The sequence below is a fragment of the Rhinopithecus bieti genome, unplaced genomic scaffold, assembly GCF_001698545.2.
Source record: "Rhinopithecus bieti isolate Rb0 unplaced genomic scaffold, ASM169854v2 scaffold_32014, whole genome shotgun sequence".
NCBI lineage: Eukaryota > Metazoa > Chordata > Mammalia > Primates > Cercopithecidae > Rhinopithecus > Rhinopithecus bieti.
The window spans coordinates 375,471-395,025 of record NW_016813639.1 but is presented as its reverse complement, the minus strand read 5'-3'; the positions used below and the strand labels follow the sequence as shown (position 1 = coordinate 395,025).

Here is a 19,555-nt window from a genome sequence, read left to right as displayed (position 1 = left end):
TTCTGAAATTTTATTTTCAAATAGAGAGCTGAAATTCAGTTATATTCATTCTAATATTGAGGGTAACTTTCTTATTTATGTTTTCCTGTTCTCTCATTTTGATACTCTTTCCATCACCTTAAGTCTCTATCTTTTTTCCTTAAAACGACAATAATCTTTTATACCCACTTTCTCCAAGGGGCTGGCTACTAAAGACAGCTGCACCTTTGCTCATGATGAGACCCACACTAGTTATATATGTTAAGACTATATATGTGTATATATATATATTTTAAATCAGTAAATCTTGTCATTCACTTTGACCTTATGCATATGGAAAATGAGGAGACTAAAACAAAAAATTTATTTCCTTTTGGTTTTATTGCGAATCATATCATTTCTCTTGATACAAGCTTTCTAGAAGAATACATTCTGTTTGAACTTGTCTACTAACTTTTTACAGTTTAATAAGCTAATTAGCTGTTGTTGCTAATTAGTCTTTCTCTGATGGCAGCTAAGGTCTTAGAAGCATACTTAGAGCTCACATGCTATACAAGAAAATATATTTAGAAATGACAGTTGTAAAGAATCTGTCACCCACTTTACTTCATATACAGAATTCTGTGAGATTTTGTTAAATTAGTTTATCAATAGCTTGTTTTAGAAATGCTAAGTTTAAAAAAAATATGGCCGCTTCTAAAGAAAGATGGAATTGTTTAAAGTGGAGATACTCTATGGGAAGATTTTAAATGTGTATACGCCCACAAAACTTAGGTGTGAATTAATTGCTGACCATGTGGATTTAGAATCTGTTTTAAACTGGATGTATTTAGAAGATACTGAGTCTTTATTGGTTGTGGTTTTAGTAACTAAGGAAACCAATTTTAGTTTTTGACCAGTATAGCTATCTTGGGAATTAACTTCAGAGTCTATATGGATGCGTGGGGCTGGGCTTTGATTCTGTCATCTTCAGAAGTAGTCTCACTCTTCCAAGTGGGCCACATGATCTGTTTGTGAGCCTGATTTTCATTTGGGGAAGTTTTCTTTTCCTTTGTAGAAGAGAGTTGGTTTATATCCTGAGGAAAGTAGTTGCCCAAATAATTAACAAATAATAGATACTGCTGATTCTTCTTTCACTTCTTTTTTTATTTAGGCTAATTTTCCCCAGCATCCATTTGCCATGTGGCTACTTTACTAGAACGAAGGCAAATTCCTTTGTCTCATTCTTGCTTCATTTGAGTTAAACAGAAAAACATAAAACTTAATATTCCTTATAACCTAAAATGCTTGTCTTACAGAGCTCATCTAGACACTTAATTTTGTTGCTAGGTATTTAGAAAACATTATATGTCATAAAAAGGACACAGCTATTATATAATTTAGAATTGCTTATTACTGTTTTAGAGTCTGGTTAATATGACTCTTCTCTTTACTTATGAAATGGGAGTGTTTCCAAACTGCTTTGACAGGCCAAATAATAAGCTTATTTGTGTGGTTAGTTATATCACCTTTCTGAAAGTTTTCTCTGCATAATGCCTATAGTTTAAGGTAATCTCATACCAGAAAATGCCTTAATGATCATTTCTTTCTGCTTCTCTGGACTTTGTAAATACCGTTTTGAGCTTTTTTTAGCTCTCATTCAGTGCTGTTTGTTTTCCCTGAGTAGTCTACTCCCAAGCTTTTCTTAAATAGAATGAACAAACTTGTAAATTTTGTAATCTCTTTTGTATTTTGTTTCTTTCCAGTTGAGATAGGCTTCCTTCCCTCTTTAATCAGGGCATTTATATTTACTCCTCCAGTTTTCTCTTCTCTTTGTATATCATCTTGTTAACCATCCTGTTCAGACTATGTTAGAGCTTGTATGCAGTAGACCAGAATCTCAGAGCTGTTACCAGAAAGAAAAATTACCACCTTCTAATTTTTTCTGCATTAAAAAGTTATCTATGGGAACAATTCTTATTTTCAATTTACTGCAGGTTATCTTCTTTAACCCTTCCTGGCTGTGGTGAACTGCCTTTTGGAGAGATCAGTTTGTCCTCTATTTATTCAAGTGTGAATGCACAGTAGATTTGATTTTTCTGTAGGCATAAACTAGGAATCATTTTTAAAAACATGACTGTTTACTGGTTTTTGTAATATCAGTATTGGGACTTGTTTATTCTGTAGTATTGAGTGGTGCGTGATACCTTTTCACCAACCTTACTGTGGTCAATTTTTGTGCAGGGTGTTTTGTTTTGAGTTTAGCTGGAGAAGTGATGCCAGACACTTGCAAGGTCAGTTGGGACCCACGTGCAGAGGTCCTTGCCCGTACTAAGAGCTGCACTGCACTTGCTTCTGGTGAGGTGAAGCTAGCTCAGCTGACTGGCTAGCTCAGTGTCAGTTGGTGTTTGTTTTGTACACATCCCTGGGATCCAGGCATTTTACCAAAGTAGATGTTAATGTCAGAAACTCAGAACTTTATCTCAGTATACCTTGAGCACTTAAAATTGTTTCTAAAATATATTTTTCTGTAATGAGTTTCTGGAAGCATACTTGCTTCCAATTTTTCTAAGTCACTTTATTTTTTTATTTCTATACTGATGTAACTACTCTTTTTTTGTGGTTAGCTTAAGAAAGTTGTGATCTAAAATGCATTCCTATTTGATCGTGCTAATTCCCAAAACACTTTTTGTTCTTTATTATTTTGCTAATACATTTACTGTCCACCTACAAGAGGATATGTGAAGAGGAATCTCACAATACAGAGGAACAGGAATGTGCTACATATTTTCCTCATGGAGAACTCCTTGTTTCTATTCCCAAATGTAGCTCTTATAATTCTCATTACTTCTCATTGCTCCTGTTTTCTGAATCTAAGTAAGTCCCACCCTATCTTTCTCTCTCTTCTTTTCTTTCCTGTGTTCTTGTAAGTAAGACTGAAGAGAGAAGAACATTAGTTATTTCATAAAAAGAAGGATGAAGTCACAACTAGATGCAAGATTAGTCAGTTTTGTCTGCCCAGTTTTGTTGAGCTACCTCTGGGAAAAGAAAAGGGGCTTTTCTATGGTGAGTAATCCCATTTCAACTATAGTTTCTTTTATAAGATAAATGAGCAAAAGCATAAAAATTTTGTAGAGGGTATTGAAATGTGAATTTTTCAAAGTCTGAGAAATTATTAAAATAGAAATTGAAAAGCTAGTTGTTATATAGGAAACAGTAAAGATACAACTAACAGAGGACATGAGAAAAGAAATAAGCAAGAGAAAAAATGGACACACAGCTGTACACAGGAAAAAATGTTTATATTACTCTTACAGATAGCTCTTCTGTAGCAGATTATATTTTTGTTTATTGTGTATTTACTAATTCAGTCCTTATTGACAAATATTATGTATTCAGTACCTATAATGCTTTGTGCTTTGTGCTGGGTTGTAAGACATAATCTTACATAAACAAGAGGATGATACATTTGCAAGTAGAAAGGATAATTGAACTAGCAAAATTGTGGCATCCAAAAGTGTAATGTAACTATTTTCATTTTTCATTATCTTTTCTTTGTGTTTTCCCTTAGAATGCTGATTTGAATAAAATAGAAAACTTAAGCTGTCAGTTTTATGTGTATTCTTAAATTCATCTTAAAATTTTACTGTATCTCAAGAAAGCTTCCATGTTTTGTATTCTCTCTTGTCTCAGCTGCTTAATTCATTACCTTTCCTATTGGTTTCTTTACCCTTAATGGGTAAGTTTGTTGAGTAATCTGGAATTGAAAATTTGGTAGACAGTAAAAACATTTGAGTTTCAGGTAGATACTGGCATTGTTACCTGCTAAAGCACCTGGTTTAGACTGAGAGCTAAAATATTGGTTATATGGCAGGAAATTCACCAGCAAGCTCATAATTTCAGTGAGAATTGTTTTCTTAACAAAAGTGGAGACAAGCCCAGTGATACTAAGATTTGAAGTTGAAGTTACAAGTCAAGCAGTGTAATACATTTCAGCAGCATTGCAATAGATTGGTAATACAATCTTGAGAGATTTGATCTGTCCTGAGTGAACAATAAAAATATTTTAAATGTACTTGTCAAGTGAAGGTTATAAATTAGGATAAGGTACAAATGATAATGAAAGTGGTACTTACTTGAGAAAATATTTCTAGGTTATTTAAATGGCAAAACATTATATTTTTGTTTCCTCTTTACCTATATGTGAAGGATGTATTATACAGAGATAAGTTCATGAGGTATAACTAGTTAACCCAAACCTGTTATGTGGCATGCTTTGAGGTAACACCATAGTCCTTTTTGTGAAGGCAGTATTATATCTAGACTTTGTACATTTTTACCTCTTATGAATTATTTCTATAACATTATTTTAGAGCAAGAATTCCAAACAAATTGCTTTACCTGGATTTTGAATTAATTCTTATTTTCAGAATGCAAATACTCTATTCTTCAAGAGTGAACTCAAGACTACCATAAATAAATTTCATTTGTTTCTCAGCCTGTATTTCAGATTCTCAGACCCAGTGAGAGCATAACTGTGACTGTTAGGAGTAATGTCTAATTGTTGTATATTTAATTCTAACTTCCATCCTCTGGTCAAATTCCAGGCTGCCAGGATATTGCAGATGAATTCAGAGCACAGGAGATTGATGGACAGGCCCTTCTCTTGCTAAAAGAAGACCATCTCATGAGTGCAATGAATATCAAGCTAGGCCCAGCCCTGAAGATCTGTGCACGCATCAACTCTCTGAAGGAATCTTAACAGGAACATGAAGCCTTGATAAAACAGCAGTTTTACTCTTCTCACACAAACTTGTAAGGTAAAGGCCTAACTTGGTCTAGAATATGACACTTACTGTAGTGGATAGCCAAGCACATTGGGATCTCCACATCAAATACTGACATTTCTTCTACAGGTATAATAATTCATCATACATTTTCATAATTAACAAACATTGGTAAAATTAATTTTACAGGTTACATGAAACATTGAAAGACTTGTTATAGAGGGCCATGATATTTTTCAAAGAAATGTGTTATACTAGATAATTTTTTTAAAGGTGATGTTTATCATTAATATAAAGAATCCTTTTAAAAGTAATTTAATGATTTACATTTATCCTCTTTTGATTCGATTTTCTTATACATTTTTTTCTACCCTATTAGTTTTCTAAAGGTTGTCATGAGAGGTATGTTATGGAATAATTTAGTAGTCCAGTGACAGAATCATATGAAATCAGTGTACATTTTAAAAAATATGTCTTTTAGACATATGCTTTACCTATAAAAAAGGAATTGTGTTCTGGTATGAACAATACTGATCTGGAAGTGAGAAGACTTAGTTTCTATTCCAAACTTGACCAAGAATTTGGTTTGATTGAGAAAGTTTTCCTCTCAGTTTTTGTACATTTATTTAGAGCAGTGGTTCTCAGTGGAGGTCAGTTTTGATTGCCAGGGGACATTTGGCAATGCTGAGACATTTTGGTTGTCACAGCTTGGGGGTGGGTTTAGGGGAGGGTTGCTACTGGTATCTAGTAGGTAGAAGCCAGAGATGTTTCTAAATATCTTACAATGCACAGGACAGCACCCCTCCACTATCAAGAATTATCAGTTCAAAAATGTCGGTACTGCCAAGGTTGAGAAACTCTGATATAGAAGGAGTGATAAATACTGTTTTCACCCAAAGGAATACTTTTAAAAGATGGAGCATGCTAAATATAAATGATGAAAGTATTATTCACATAACATTCATATTCTGCTGAATAATTTTTTCTAGTTTAATCATATTAGAAAAAGAAAAAAAGATCTACAAATTGTCCTATAAAATAAGGACTAACATGGAAATAATTTAACTCTCAGAAAGTACTAATTCATTCTGATTATCTTTCATACCTCTGTGCTCCTCTGCAATGATGAAGGCATAATATGATTATACCTATGAACTAGTGCATAGCCTTTTCTGGCAAGAAAATAGTTTGTAGCAGATATGTGGTTGCTCTTTGGATTTTTTTCTAATGTTGAACATGCTGGGACTAGCTAGAATGTACATTCCTACTTCCTTTACCAAACGTTTGCATGCTTCCTGCAAAGCACTTACCAAGTGATTTCTTTTAAATCACCAGATATAATTTTGTATGTACATGTTTGAGGAAAAAAATTTAAAGCAAAACCTTTTACTGAACAGTGTTCTATAGAATTATGACACTAAAACAAAATTGTTTGTGGAAGCCCTGAAAGCTTTATAGTCCTGGACATCAAAAATTTTATTTGAGATGATGAATGTTTTGTTTTACTCTTTTCTTATATTACCACGATTGAGATATTTTAGTAATTGAAGGAACATACACAGATATTTGGCAGAAGTCGAGTAAGGAGGGGAAAATAAAGAGTCCGTGAGTTTCAGTCATTTTCACTGCTCTTTTCAAAAAGATTGTGTTGAGCTAGTAGAAGACTAAAGATGTCACTGAAGACATCACAGATATTATATTTATCTTTTGGCTTTGTGTACATTAGAGAATGTTGATTATTTTATACAAAATACAGCGGGTAATTTTTTTAATCTTTAGATGCCTCTTGTTTGAATGTATGCTTTGTGGAATTCTTTGTGTAGTAATGTTTTGAAAAAAGATGTTTACTGATAGTTACATGTAGGATTAGAATATGTAATGTAATATAAGGCTCATGTTCCAGACCTACGATAGCTTGTAGTCTATGTTACATATTTCTTTATATCACATTTTTAATCATTGGATTAAAGTTTCAAGGAAAGCTAGGTACTCTATAATCGGTTTTCATTTATTAGCAGTTAATCATCATGACAGAATTGTCATATGCTTGACTTTTCCCCTCTTTTTGGAATTTCAGAACAAAATACAGGCTAAGCATTAGTAAGAGACGGCTCACAGTATGAGGGAGGGAGGTGCAATGGAAAATCTTGCCTGGAATTAAAACTTCTCATAGATTATCCACAGTTAATACAAAATTTATTATTTGGGGATAGACTCCTCCAGCAATAATGATTACCTCCCATAACTATATTCCTATGGCCTTTAAGGTATCAATTTTGAACTGTGTTGTAGGCTCTCCTTTTATTTATTTGCTTTCCTACTAGCAGCCATTCTGTACTTATTGAAAGCCCCTGTGCCTACTGCTGTCTTAAAAGTATTCAGGAGGGGCTTACAGGAGGGTTTTCTATTGGAGAATACCTTATAATCTTAAATCTAGTCCAGATCTCTGTTGTCCCCACTCAAAACATACCCAGAAGATGCACTTGCTTTTTTCAAGTGAGTTTTTATTTAAAAATGGCTTGTTTGCTATCACATTGGTACAGCTGTTTCTTCCAAAGCTGTTTCTTAATTTCAAAGCTTCAACTATGTATAATGGATATATAGACAACACTGAGCATCCACCTCTCTCCTAAGTTTTAAAGCACAGTTTCAGTATGATATAGGTGGGGAGAGTATAATTGTTTTCATATCCTTTCATACTACTACTAAGAGTTTTAGGATTTTGACTGGGGAGAGGTAATGACAAACAGGGAACATGAAGGTTCTTCCTACTTTTGCTACCTAAGTTTGCATTTTCTGACTTCCTTAAAGTGTTGCACTCTTTGTCCCATTGGGATAAAAAACCGTTAAGTTTGAAATTTTGCTTTAAGCCTTGTGTTCCTAGGGAAGTTAAACAACTAAGAGAGCTGATTTGTGAAAATTATTTTTTATATGACATTAATATTCATCAAGCCTTGTGTAGGCATGTGTAAGACACAGCTATGCAGCTTTGAATATATAGTATGAGATAGAGTGTTCCAAATCCTGTCATTTTTTAAGTAGCATATTATTGCCCTGATGGTACTGTTACTTTGCTGTTGAATGCTCTAAACAGAACTTTTTTAAAAGGTGTGGTTTAAGAGCAGTCACGCAGGAGTAGACAAGGTGGAATGGGAGGAAAGAAATGGTAATGCAAAAGCTTGAGCATGGGAAGAGTCAGAGGAGGAGGCCATCATCCTTGTTAGCTTAGCCTGCTTCAACACTGAGCACATTTCTGCACTTTTGAAGTGAATATTCATGTTTTACTTAGAAGAAATAATTTCCTTTCATTAGGGATCCCAGTTGATTTTTGTTTCCTGATGTATCAAAATACTTAGAACTATGAAACAAGTATTATTGTGATCATGCCTTTGAATAATTTTTGACATAGCTTATCTTCATATATCAAGTATAAAATTATAACGAGACATCTATTCACAAATACAAGTCTTAGATTGAATTGAAATGTGTTATAGTGCCCTGTCTCCCACTGACTTGTTCAGTTAAATGTCTTAAAGTACATTATGTACATCTTCAGGCTTTTGGTTCCACAATGGCACAAGTATGGTAGGGAGGCAATATAGTCTTAGGCTATATGCCTATATTAAATGTGTATAAACGATTTTTGAAAGAATACACTATTATAGATGTATGTGAGTGATGCTGACCTGACAGCCATATCCAGTAGATGAAACTGACTGGACACACTGTTAAAATGTTTTAAAGATATATTTTCAACCAGAACAGCCTAGTTTGTGGTTTAAAGATTCTCACCTTGATGAATTGCAGGAACACATGCAGCCTACTGGCATTGAGCATTAGCTAATGGCATGAAAGGGCCTCATCTCACTACCTCTCTTAAGGCCTCTAGCTCAAAGAAAACTGCATGAAAACTTACTTCTTAGATCTTTGTCTCAAAATCTTTAGCGAGGATTTTGTATTGGGGCTAACTTGAGGAAGGGAGGCAGCTGGGGCAGGACTTTCTGATACCTGACAGTCATGTTCCAGAGCAACCTTTGGGCAGTGGAAACTGGCCCATCTATGCAAAATGATCGCTCAATCTGTTTCTTGTGTACCACATATGTAACTAGCTGGGCCCTAAGGAAGGTTTTCTAGGGGGAAGGATAGGGAAGTAGAGGAGGAGACAAGTAGGAGGAACAAAGCATTCCAGACCCAAGAGGATAGAAGTTATGTAGGATAGATATGGCCTTCATCCATAGTTCAAAATAATACATTTTAATTGTTAGATGCCAGTGATAAATAGGCTATAGTTTTTATATGTCAAGATTTACCTGTAATCAGACTCATTCTGTCACTCTCTATACCCACTGTCTCCATGCTTGGGAGCATGGATATTAATAGTTCCAATGATATATAAGTTAGTGATTTTTGATTTCCGAAAATTTGACAACCTTTTATTATAGTTGGAGAGTATTTGTCAAACATTCAAAGGTTGTTTTAATTGAGTTGCCAGAATTACAGAGAGTTTCCATTTTCAGGTACCACAGTTGAATCACCTCTGTAGATTGTTATAAAGAGGCATTTTAAGATAGTATTTTATTTGTTAGGTTGTATCTCAGTCTAAGAATTGGGAAAAGAAAAGCTATAGGTTTCTCTTTCCTAGTCTGGATTTCGGTAAACACAAGCCTACCTCTGCTTCTTTGGTTCACAGCAGTGTGGATCATGAAATGAACTGTTTACCCACATTCATCAATATTGGTATTTTATAAATCTGCTTAGAGCATTTAATTTCATCTCAAAGATTGTGATCCAGTTTAGATAAGCACAAATACAGTATTAGGAAAAGTAAATATGCAATCTTACTAAAATTTCAACTTGTTAAGCTGTATATCTTAAAGAAAAATTATTTGGGGCTGGGCATGGTGGCTCACACCTGTAATCCCAGCACGTTGGGAGACTGAGGCGGGTAGATCACCTGAGATCAGGAGTTCAAGACCAGCCTGACCAATATGGTGAAACCCCATCTCTACTAAAAACACAAAAATTAGCTGGGTGTGGTGGCGTGCACCTGTAATCCCGGCTACTTGGGAGGCTGAGACAGGAGAATTGCTTGAACCTAGGTGGCAGAGGTTGCAGTGAGCTGAGATCGTACCCCCACATTCCAGCCTGGGTGACAGAGCAAGACACCATCTCAAAAAGCAAAACAAAACAAAAAATTCTTTGGGAAGATAGGTCCTCTTTTGTTAGACGTTCATAAAATGTATCCTTGTATAGTTTTGTTCACAGTAGTTTTATAAGCTTTCTTCAAATAAAAAACGTTTAAAATTAGATTACCTTCTTTGGAAAATAATTTCCTAAATTTTAAGAATTTTCCAAGTTTTACATATTAGTTTTTAGAACCTAATCCATTTTCAAATTGTACTATGAGAATGCTTTAAAAAAAAAAAAAGTTGTAAAGCATTAATACAAATATAATCATTACCATCACATTCCAGAGAATATGGCTTTTTTTAAACTTTCAATTTAGAAAACATACATTAAGGGGGAATCTCTGCCCTCCTTTTCAGCTCTGAGGACCAGCTTTTCTACTCAGACACATGCACACACCCCTTCCAAGTGTCATGTTTATGGGAACGTTTGGGAAATGTTTTCCAGATGTTTTATTTTTTCCCTTTTATAGTTTGTTGACATTTAATTTTATTTAAAGATGACAATTTTAATCTGAAATGTTAAAGAAGAGGTACAACATAATGAGGTTCTAGCTAGCTTTCTACTTTTGAAAAATATTTTTTTTCTACTGCTTTTTACAAGTACTGGTCCTCTCAGTGATACTGGTGGTGTTCAGTATGAATCCATAGAAAGAAAACAAAATGTGTTGTTTAAAAGAAGCAGAGTAATGAATTTCAATTTGGAGAAAACCAATATAATTTTAAAACACTGTTATACTACATAGCAAGGTTTTAATTAAATATAAGAGTAAGGTAGTAAGTTCTTTTAGAGCACCTGTTTAAATTTACTCCAGGAATCATCTTAAGGATTGATAGTCACCATCATTTATTGACCTAAAAGTTACATTTCATGGAATGTTATCAGTGTTAAATCCAAGCTTTGTGGAGCTTTAAATGACGATGGTGAAAAAGTTGGTGTTCGTGAGAGTGGTGGGGTGTTTAGTCATCAGTGAAGTTAAACATCAACCTGTTTTAGAAAGAATTTTTTAGTCTTGCTTCAAGTAAACCAGAAGTGTCTAGTATTTAAATCTTTATTTAGAATGCTTCCCTTAAAAGTATTTTTTTGTTTTGGGTAGCATTAAATAATCAGTAAATAATCTATTTCAGTAGTAAATAATAGATGAATTAAGATGATGATGAGTTAGGATTAACACACTGGTCTGGAGACTGGGGTTTTATGTCAGTGGGTTAGCTGTGTGTGACATGTTGGGCAATTACTCAGCTTTTTTAACAGCTTCCAGATATGCAATATGGTTCCTGTACTACTCAGAAGTTGATTTTGGTTTAATTCATCTTTGAGGTACCTCCCAGCTCTAAAACTATGATTCTAGGCCATGTAATGGGGTTGCTCCTACTTCATTCTCTTTCCCTTTTTAAGGGTTCGGTTTAGCATCCATTTCTTGGGTCACCTACAGTCTTTGTTCTCCTAAGGATTAAAACAGAAAATTCATACGTAACAAGCAAATGAGGACATTTTCCTAAATGCTCCTTATTGGTTAACCACTGAATATATGAACACATATGAATATTGTCATTCATGTACTTATATTTAGCAAAACATTTGAACACTTATATGTGCAGTGTGTGGTGATCATGACATGAGGAACTAGTAATAAGTAAAATCTTCCCCCCAAAATTCATTGTGGCTTAAATAAAAATGAACATAATCATTACTACTTAATAAGCTGACTGAGAGGGAATCTTAATAAACTTGGAACTGGGAGGGAGTATTTTTATGCATTGGGTAAAGGGTTAGGCTAGATGACATCTAAGGGGTCTGAGTGAATCATATCATAATTTTTATAACACATTTCACATACTAAACATCAGTTGGCCCTACACCTGATTAAGTTACAAAATTTAGGAGACTTAACATTAAGAACTTACAGGTTGAGACAGCCCATATTTCACGGCATTATTTTAACACTTGAATCTGTTCCAGAGTTGTTGCTATACAAGGCATGTGGCAGAACAAAAAAAAGCTGGTGTTGATATAAGAGCTTTTTACCTAGTATTGACAGTGTAGCAACTTTTTTTTTTTTTTGAGACGGGGTCGCTCTGTCGCCCAGGCTGGAGTGCAGTGGTGTGATCTCAGCTCACTGCAACCTCGCCCGGGTTCAAGCGATTATCTTGCCTCTGCCTTCCAAGTAGCTGGGATTACAGGTGCCTGGCACGACACCCGGCTTATTTTTGTATTTTTAGTAGAGATGGGGTTTCACCATGTTGGCCAGGCTGGTCTCGAACTCCTGACCTCAAGTGATCCACCCACCTTGGCCTCCCTAAGTGCTGGGATTACAGGCATGAGCCACCACGCCTGACAGTGTAGCAACTTTCTAAAACTGAAAAATCTCAAAGGAGATCACTGGAACAGACTCGTTCATTTATATTTTGTTTTTAAATTAAGAAAGATGACACAAAATAAATGTTACTGTATTTTAAGCTATTACAAATATCCACCTTTTAAAGATACGTAAGAAGCAGAAATATTCTAGAAAGCAGATAATACAAAGGGCATCCTTTAAAATGCAGAACAGGTAAACATGAAACAGTTCCATGCTTGAATTGGTAAGTATTTGGGGGGTAAACATTGAATGGGAGATTTATTGGGTTAAGGTCCCTTCCTGGTCACTCTGGGATGCTGTGAATCACATTGTACTTCCTGTTGACACAGCTTTACATATCAACATCAGTTGATACTAACATTCTCCATAAAGATATAGAATGAAAATATCTATTAAAAATAGTTTATCATTCTTGTGGCTTTTTGTTTGTTTGTTTTGAGACAGAGTCTCGCTCTGTCACCCAGGCTGGAGTGCAGTGGTGCGATCTCGGCTCAATGCAACCTCCACCTCCCAGGTTCAAGCGATTCTCCCACTTTGGCCTCCCAAGTAGCTGGGATTACAGGCATGCGCCACTACGCTTGGCTAGTTTTTTGTATTTTTAGTAGAGACGGGGTTTCACCATGTTAGCCAGGCTGGACTCAAACTCCTGACCTCAAGTGATCCGCCCGTCTCAACCTCCCAGAGTGCTGGGATTATAGGCATGAGCCACTGCGCCTAGCCTGTTGCAGCTTTTTAAAGCAGGAAATATCCAAATAAAATGTTGGATTAGAATCTTTCAGACTAATTGAAAACGGGAAGACTATCATCTAAGTAGCCAGATAATCTGGGTTTCAAAAAATTATTCCATGGTACTAGTTTAAAAAATACTAAGTGTTTTAATTTTAAAGTATAACTAATTTTCAAATATTTTATGCTGTTAAAATATGTATTACATAAATCCTTTTGTATATGTATTCTTAAATTTCAAAAAGTCAACTGAATGTGCAAAGATGATATAATTTTGGATGCATACATTTAAACTAGATTCCCAGTCCTCTCCTTCAAAACTTGGTCTTTGTTTTCCTATAGGGGAAAAGTCAAAATAAGTTCCAAAATTATCCTCAAAGTAGTATTATGCTTGTAGTAAATGAAGGTTGGATAGATGGATACTGACAATGGTGGCAGGCATTTCAAGCCTTTTATTAAATTAGTACTTTTTGTCTTCTTCCTTATTAACATTTTGTTGTTAATTTTAGCAAAGACCAATTGTTGTGATAAACTGGTGTTTTTTGGAAGTTTAAGCACATGTTAACCAATTTTGTAATTCCTCCTTTTGGTTCCTCCCATTGTTCTAAAATAGGACTTTCGTATTATTAAAAACTCAAAAGATGATCCACCCAGGATGAACAAAGATCACCAAGGGGAAAGAAAACATTTTTTATCTTTACAGAAAACAAATGTTAAGATTATATATAGATGTATTCTTTACATTGGATATTGTATTAGAGTCCTCCTTACAAGAAATGAAATAGTTTTTAGCACTCTTAGCATTAGAGTTCCTAGATTGGTGTTGATAGCTACAGTTTTAAAATGTATAACCTGAAAATGAAGGTTAATTTTGCATTGTAAGAGCACATTTGATCTATGTAAAAAGTGTCCATTTGGTGTATTTTTTTAAAAAAGAGAAAGCACTTTCATATTAAGTAGCATGTGTATGAATTTAGATTTTCATATTTGTTGTGTCTGTATTCAGTGAAGTAAATTGAGCATTTAAATGTTTGTTGATGGCAACATTAACTATTAAATTAAAGCACCTTATACTCTGCTGCTTAACTTGCTTGTAATTGCACCTTTGTTACCTGCACATTTTCATATAGAATATTGTTGTAACATTGCTTCGTGTGGGTCTGGATGGAAGATTAGTGGGCCTACAGGATCATTTATTTATATTGTTTATATTATAATAATATATTGTAGACCAGTTGTAAGTTCATTTCTTTACAAATAAAAGCCTCTTCCATTTGGCTGGTCTATTGAATAATTTTTTTTCTTTAAGCTTGTGAGACATGGGGAATCCTGTGTTAAAAAGCTTAGTGAGGTTTGAAATGGTTTTAAAATCTCCTGATTTAAAATCTGCAAAGAGTGTAAGTCTTTACTGATTAATTTCAATATATTTAAACATATTTCAGTCCCATATTTGACCAACTAGAAGGCAATATATTTAGAGGGAAAAGCAACACAGAGTAGGAAAGAGGGCCGGATTTTAATGTTTTAAACTGTTTAAACATACCCTGATGTTCTCTTGAACATAGGATTATTTGTCCTAAACTTTCGATATAGTTGGTTCTCTATATGCATTTGGTTTTTATAGAATAATGTGATTTTATTTTATTTTATTTATTTTTTTAACACTGTAGCATCTATTATAGGGGTTATTTCTGTTCCCTACCATGTCTTCCGTTAACAGACCTGATCATAGAGAGGTGGACATATGATTGAAGTCAGGTTGAACAGTCATTCCCTGGGACTGTATATTTGAAGTTAGGAGATGTTTTAAGTTGGAATTATGAAAGCCCTGAGCTGCTGGCAGCCAGAATACCCACTTTGTTGGACACAAAGTGGAAACCAACAACTCAAGAGAGATTCTCCTAGTAGTTTACCGAGTTGTCTTTCCAGTATCCAGCTTGTTCTTAGAATGGCTCAGGTTGAGTTTGTATTACCTGCTACTCAAAGAATTCCTGACTGTCCAGGAGCATTTCCCAGCTTGTCTTTATAGATGGTTAATTAATTAGCTAATTAAAGAGACTTCTGTGCTCAAGTAAATGGGTTTCTTCTTCATTATAGCACTGTAAAGCCTCAAGATGTTCATGGGCATTGTACATTTTCAAGTGAAAAATAATTAAGAAACAACATTCTTCACATTTGACTCTGAAACAAACCATTCTTTTTGAGAACAGTCAGTGGCACCAATGAAAGGCAGTGTAATATAGTGGTAAGAGCAAGAACTCTGGACCAGAATTCTGGGTTTGCATCCCAGCTTCCCCAGTGTCTAGTTGTATCATAGTGAGTTTCTTACTTTCATTGTTTAAATTTCCTCATCTGTAAGAAGGGGATAATAGTTCCTGTCAGAGTTGCTGTGAGGATTAAATCAGTTGCTGCATGTAAAACACTTAAGATGGTACCTGGCACACAGGACACATTTCTTAAATCTCTTTGCCATTATTAGTGTTCCATAGCACTTGTTTTAGGACATTTTTTCAAATAATGGAAAGTAATCCATTTGTGGATCATGAACTCAATTTAGTGGATCAAAACCAGCATTTAAAAAATGACACTAAAAAACATATTTGCATGATATGTAAGGGTAAGTATTGCTATGACATGTAAACATAATACATACATGTCTATGGGTCATGATGTTAAAAAATATATCTTACTATAAATATAAAAAAAAAATCAAAAGCCACCAATTCAGGAAAAGCTGGGTTTAGATTTATGCAATATAGTATTTATAAATGGGTGACAAAAATACCTATGTAGCTTAATTCCTAAAGTAACATAAGATTATTCTGCCACTCATATTGTTTTACTCCAACGAAGCTACTCTGCCCATCCACTGGGGGAGGTTTGGCAATGTCTGGAGACATTTTTTATTGTTTCTACTGGGCATGGAGGTGCTACCAGTCAGCGGGCAGAGAGCAGGGATGCTGCTAAACTGTCCCCCAACAGAAAATTAACCAACCCCAAATGTCAAGAGTGCTGAGGATGAAAAACTCTACTTTTACATGTGATACATTGCTAATGTCATTATGATGTGACATGCAAGTATGTGACATACAAGTTATAATATGAAAACGAATCTGCTGAATCATGGAAAGGGACCTAGTCATTACTTCCAGTTCCATAAGGTGAGCAACCAAAACTCTCTTCTTCCAGGAATATTTGCATTAAGAACAGAGATATACTTTTTAAAATTAGCTACATTTAAAATAAGCTGATCTTCCTCTTACACTGAACTTTATACCGAATCATTTTAAGAACAATTTTTATTTTCTTGCTTTCATTTGAACATTTAATAAAAATGTTTTGGTTGATATCTTAAAGTTGTCAGTGAAAGATTTACATAACAGTTTGCATCCAGTAGTTTTTTTGGGTAACACAAACATCAGTATGGCCAAATGTTAACTCATTTCACTTTCTGTGTTAATAACAAAATAATATTTGTAATATACTGTCCCTGAACAACTATAAAAACTTCTTGGAATTATTTTGTTTTTAAAATAAAACACTATTTAATAAATAGTATCATAGCCCCAAAAGACACATTGTGAACAGTATCAAAGTTAAGGGGCAAAAGCTTTAGTTCAGTTTATTTTTTAATATATCCTGAGTTCTTTCTGTTTATAAAAAATGATCTTACTATAGTTGTAACTTTTAATATTAACAAATCATTATTGATATAGGCTTTTCAATTTGCTCAAGATTAGGAATTGTAAGTGGAATGAAGCAGCACTTCCAGTTGACAAATGGATCCAAAGGTAATCCAATGTCTCTTAAATTAAGCTTGTGACAATTAAACCAATACACTGTAGCAATGAGAAAACTATTGACAAAGTACAACCAGGGAACATTCATCTCAATATATGCTGGAACCTGAACTTTAAGTAAAAGAATGATTACCTGAAGTAGTACAAATGGTAACCAGGTACTGAGAAAACAGACAATGAGCTTGGATAAGAATATTTTTTTCGATCTCACAGTATAACTGGAGTGGGATGAAAAAGGAAAATACAAGATAGTTTCATTCATATAGGAAGTTATCCTGACAGCCTGTACCAAAGTAGTAACTTCTTCCCAAGAGGTTATGAAAGCTACAAATAAAATCATCACCATGAAAAATGACAGCCAGTAACTCTGAATGCTGACATAGAAAGGACAGTGATGAGAATAAGCATTCTGTGCCTTCAGGCTTTGGTAGATGGCTGGGTCTCCCAAAACATAAGCAAGGACTGAAATCCAAATTAAAATTACTGTAAAGAAATAAAATAATTTTTGACACTTAAATGAAAGCTTGGTTGTTTTAGAGAAATGGAGGCAATAATCTATACAAGCTATCAGGAAAACTGGATAATGCACAAAGCCATAAGTAAAGGAAATAATTTGAGTAAATAGGCAGATGTGGTATTTAGTAAACCTAATGCTTAAAATTACAAAATCCCTGAAATACAATATAATGGAAATGTTTACCAAAAGTAAAAGATCAATGAATGCTAGTGAAATGCAAAAATATTCCATAAAATTTTGACAGGTGTTTTTTCTTCTCATTCCTAGTGTAAGGATATTTAATAATATTTTCCCAAGTATGATCAAGAACAGCAGACAGTTAACATCTAGGGGCTGGCTGGTTTGACGTAACTGGTACTGAAAAGAGCAGTTCTCTGAAGAGAGGGCAGTCATATTTTTACTTAAATTTCAAGAAGACCTGCTGAAATACACATGATAAAACACTGCTTCCTTTATTTTCCGTCCCTGCAAAAAAAAGTGAAAGAAAACCTTAATGTTACCTATTTTGAAACTTTACAAAGCAAGCACCACTATTCTTAAAAGCCTAATGCAGTCATTTCCCCAAATAAATATATGAATAAGAATTATATGTCATATAATACAGAACATAAAAATTAACGTATATACTTTGGTCATTTTTTTGAGACCCAGATGGTCCAGAACGCAGAGATTTTTAAACGAAAATGTTAAATATAAATTACTAACTTCTATATGTAAGTACAGGTTTTAACAACTTACTTAGAGAAATGGTTTTATCTACCAGGGCCAAAACTCATGCCTAAAATAGAAGCTTGATAGCAATATGCAAAACAACTACATAGAGCTTTTAATCCCACCCCACTCTGACTCCATACTGCATGACCCCAGTCCCTTTTGTCAGTGAAGTTTAGAAGCTATGCTTATGGGGCCCCTTAACACAGTTTTCAAAGCTTTTTAGTTGCAGGATCCTTCAGATTGAATCTTTTCCTGAATCTCTGAAAACAGATGGTTTCAGTTAAAAATAATGGAAACATAGGTAAAGGAAAGAGAGAAGTGTTTATCTTCTGGATACGATCTTTCAGTTATGGCATGTGGAGAGACAAGATAATACAGGGAAGGAATAGGGACTGAGTATAGATAAATGAGAACATCAGGAAGCAGTAGGTAAAGGCAAAGGAACAGGAGTTGAGGCTTCAGTAATACATGCATTTGGAAGCAGGAAAAAGAGATGATGAAAGAAGTCAGAAGAAGAAATCAGGAAAGGATTGGAAGGAAAGGAAGGAGATCCAAGAAACACATCCTTAAAAAAAAAAAAATCAGAGTTGACCCAAACTTACTTCTATAATACTATTCAATCACAAATGTCAACAACTGGAGATGGGTTCAAAACCACACAGGTTGGTTGGGTGTGGTGGCTCTTGCCTGAAATCCCAGCATTTTGGGAGGCCAAGACAGGAAGATGGCTTGAGCCCAGGAGTTGGAGACCAACCTGAGCAACACACGGAGCTCCCTCTACCAAAATACATATATATAACCTGGGCATGGTGATGCACACCTGTGGTTCCAGCCACTGGAGAAGCTGAGGTGAGAGGATCGCTTGAGCCTGGGAGGTCACGGCTGCAGTGAGCCGCGATTGTGCCACTGCACTCCAAGCCTGGGTGACAGAGCAAGACCCTGTCTCAAAGAAAAAAAAGAAAGAAACAAAACAGGTTGAATATCCCTTATCAGAAATGCTTAGGACCAAAAGTGTTTTGAATTTTGAATGCGTCGCTAATCCAGAAACCCACACTTTGAGCATCAGGTCAGTGCTCAGAAAGTTTTGGATTTTAGAGCATTTCAGATTTCAGATTTTGGATTAGGGAGGCTCACCCAGGGATATGGTCATCTTATGATATGCAGCCATTAAAAATGTTTCTCAGGATAGGAGGAAGACTTGGTTTTCATAGTTTTCACTCTGCCTTCATTTGTTAAATTTTAAGCCTTGTGAATTTGGTACATGTTAAAAAAAGTCATGATAAATTTCCACAGTATGTTTAGTTAAGTGAAATGCAGGTTACAAAATTATGTAGCAACATGTCATGTAAGAAATTATACATGCATAGAAAAAGGCTAAAAAGGTACATATCAAGTTATCAATACAGTAGTGTTATACTTTGTTTCCCAAACTTTAAGGAAAAAAATGGAGTACTGAGTCTGCAAACTGGAAAAGTTAAATTTGCCTAAAAATAGGTCACTGATG

General features: G+C 34.7%; 1 protein-coding gene across 4 annotated transcripts in view; it reads right to left on the bottom strand.

Annotated features, from left to right (window-relative positions):
• Positions 1-13,083: 13,083 nt before the first annotated feature.
• GPR160 (G protein-coupled receptor 160) overlaps positions 13,084-19,555 on the bottom strand; it is a 46,150-nt gene continuing 39,678 nt past the window's right edge. For 2 of the 4 annotated variants that reach the window (XM_017848796.1, XM_017848797.1), the window contains exon 4: positions 13,084-17,802. In XM_017848796.1, the coding sequence (XP_017704285.1) occupies positions 16,714-17,730 (1,017 nt within the window). In that variant the 5' untranslated portion in view covers positions 17,731-17,802 and the 3' untranslated portion in view covers positions 13,084-16,713. Of the gene's footprint in view, positions 17,803-18,653; positions 18,729-18,871; positions 18,916-19,555 lie in introns of those variants that run through there. The other 2 variants (XM_017848798.1, XM_017848799.1) reach the window with 2 other exon arrangements.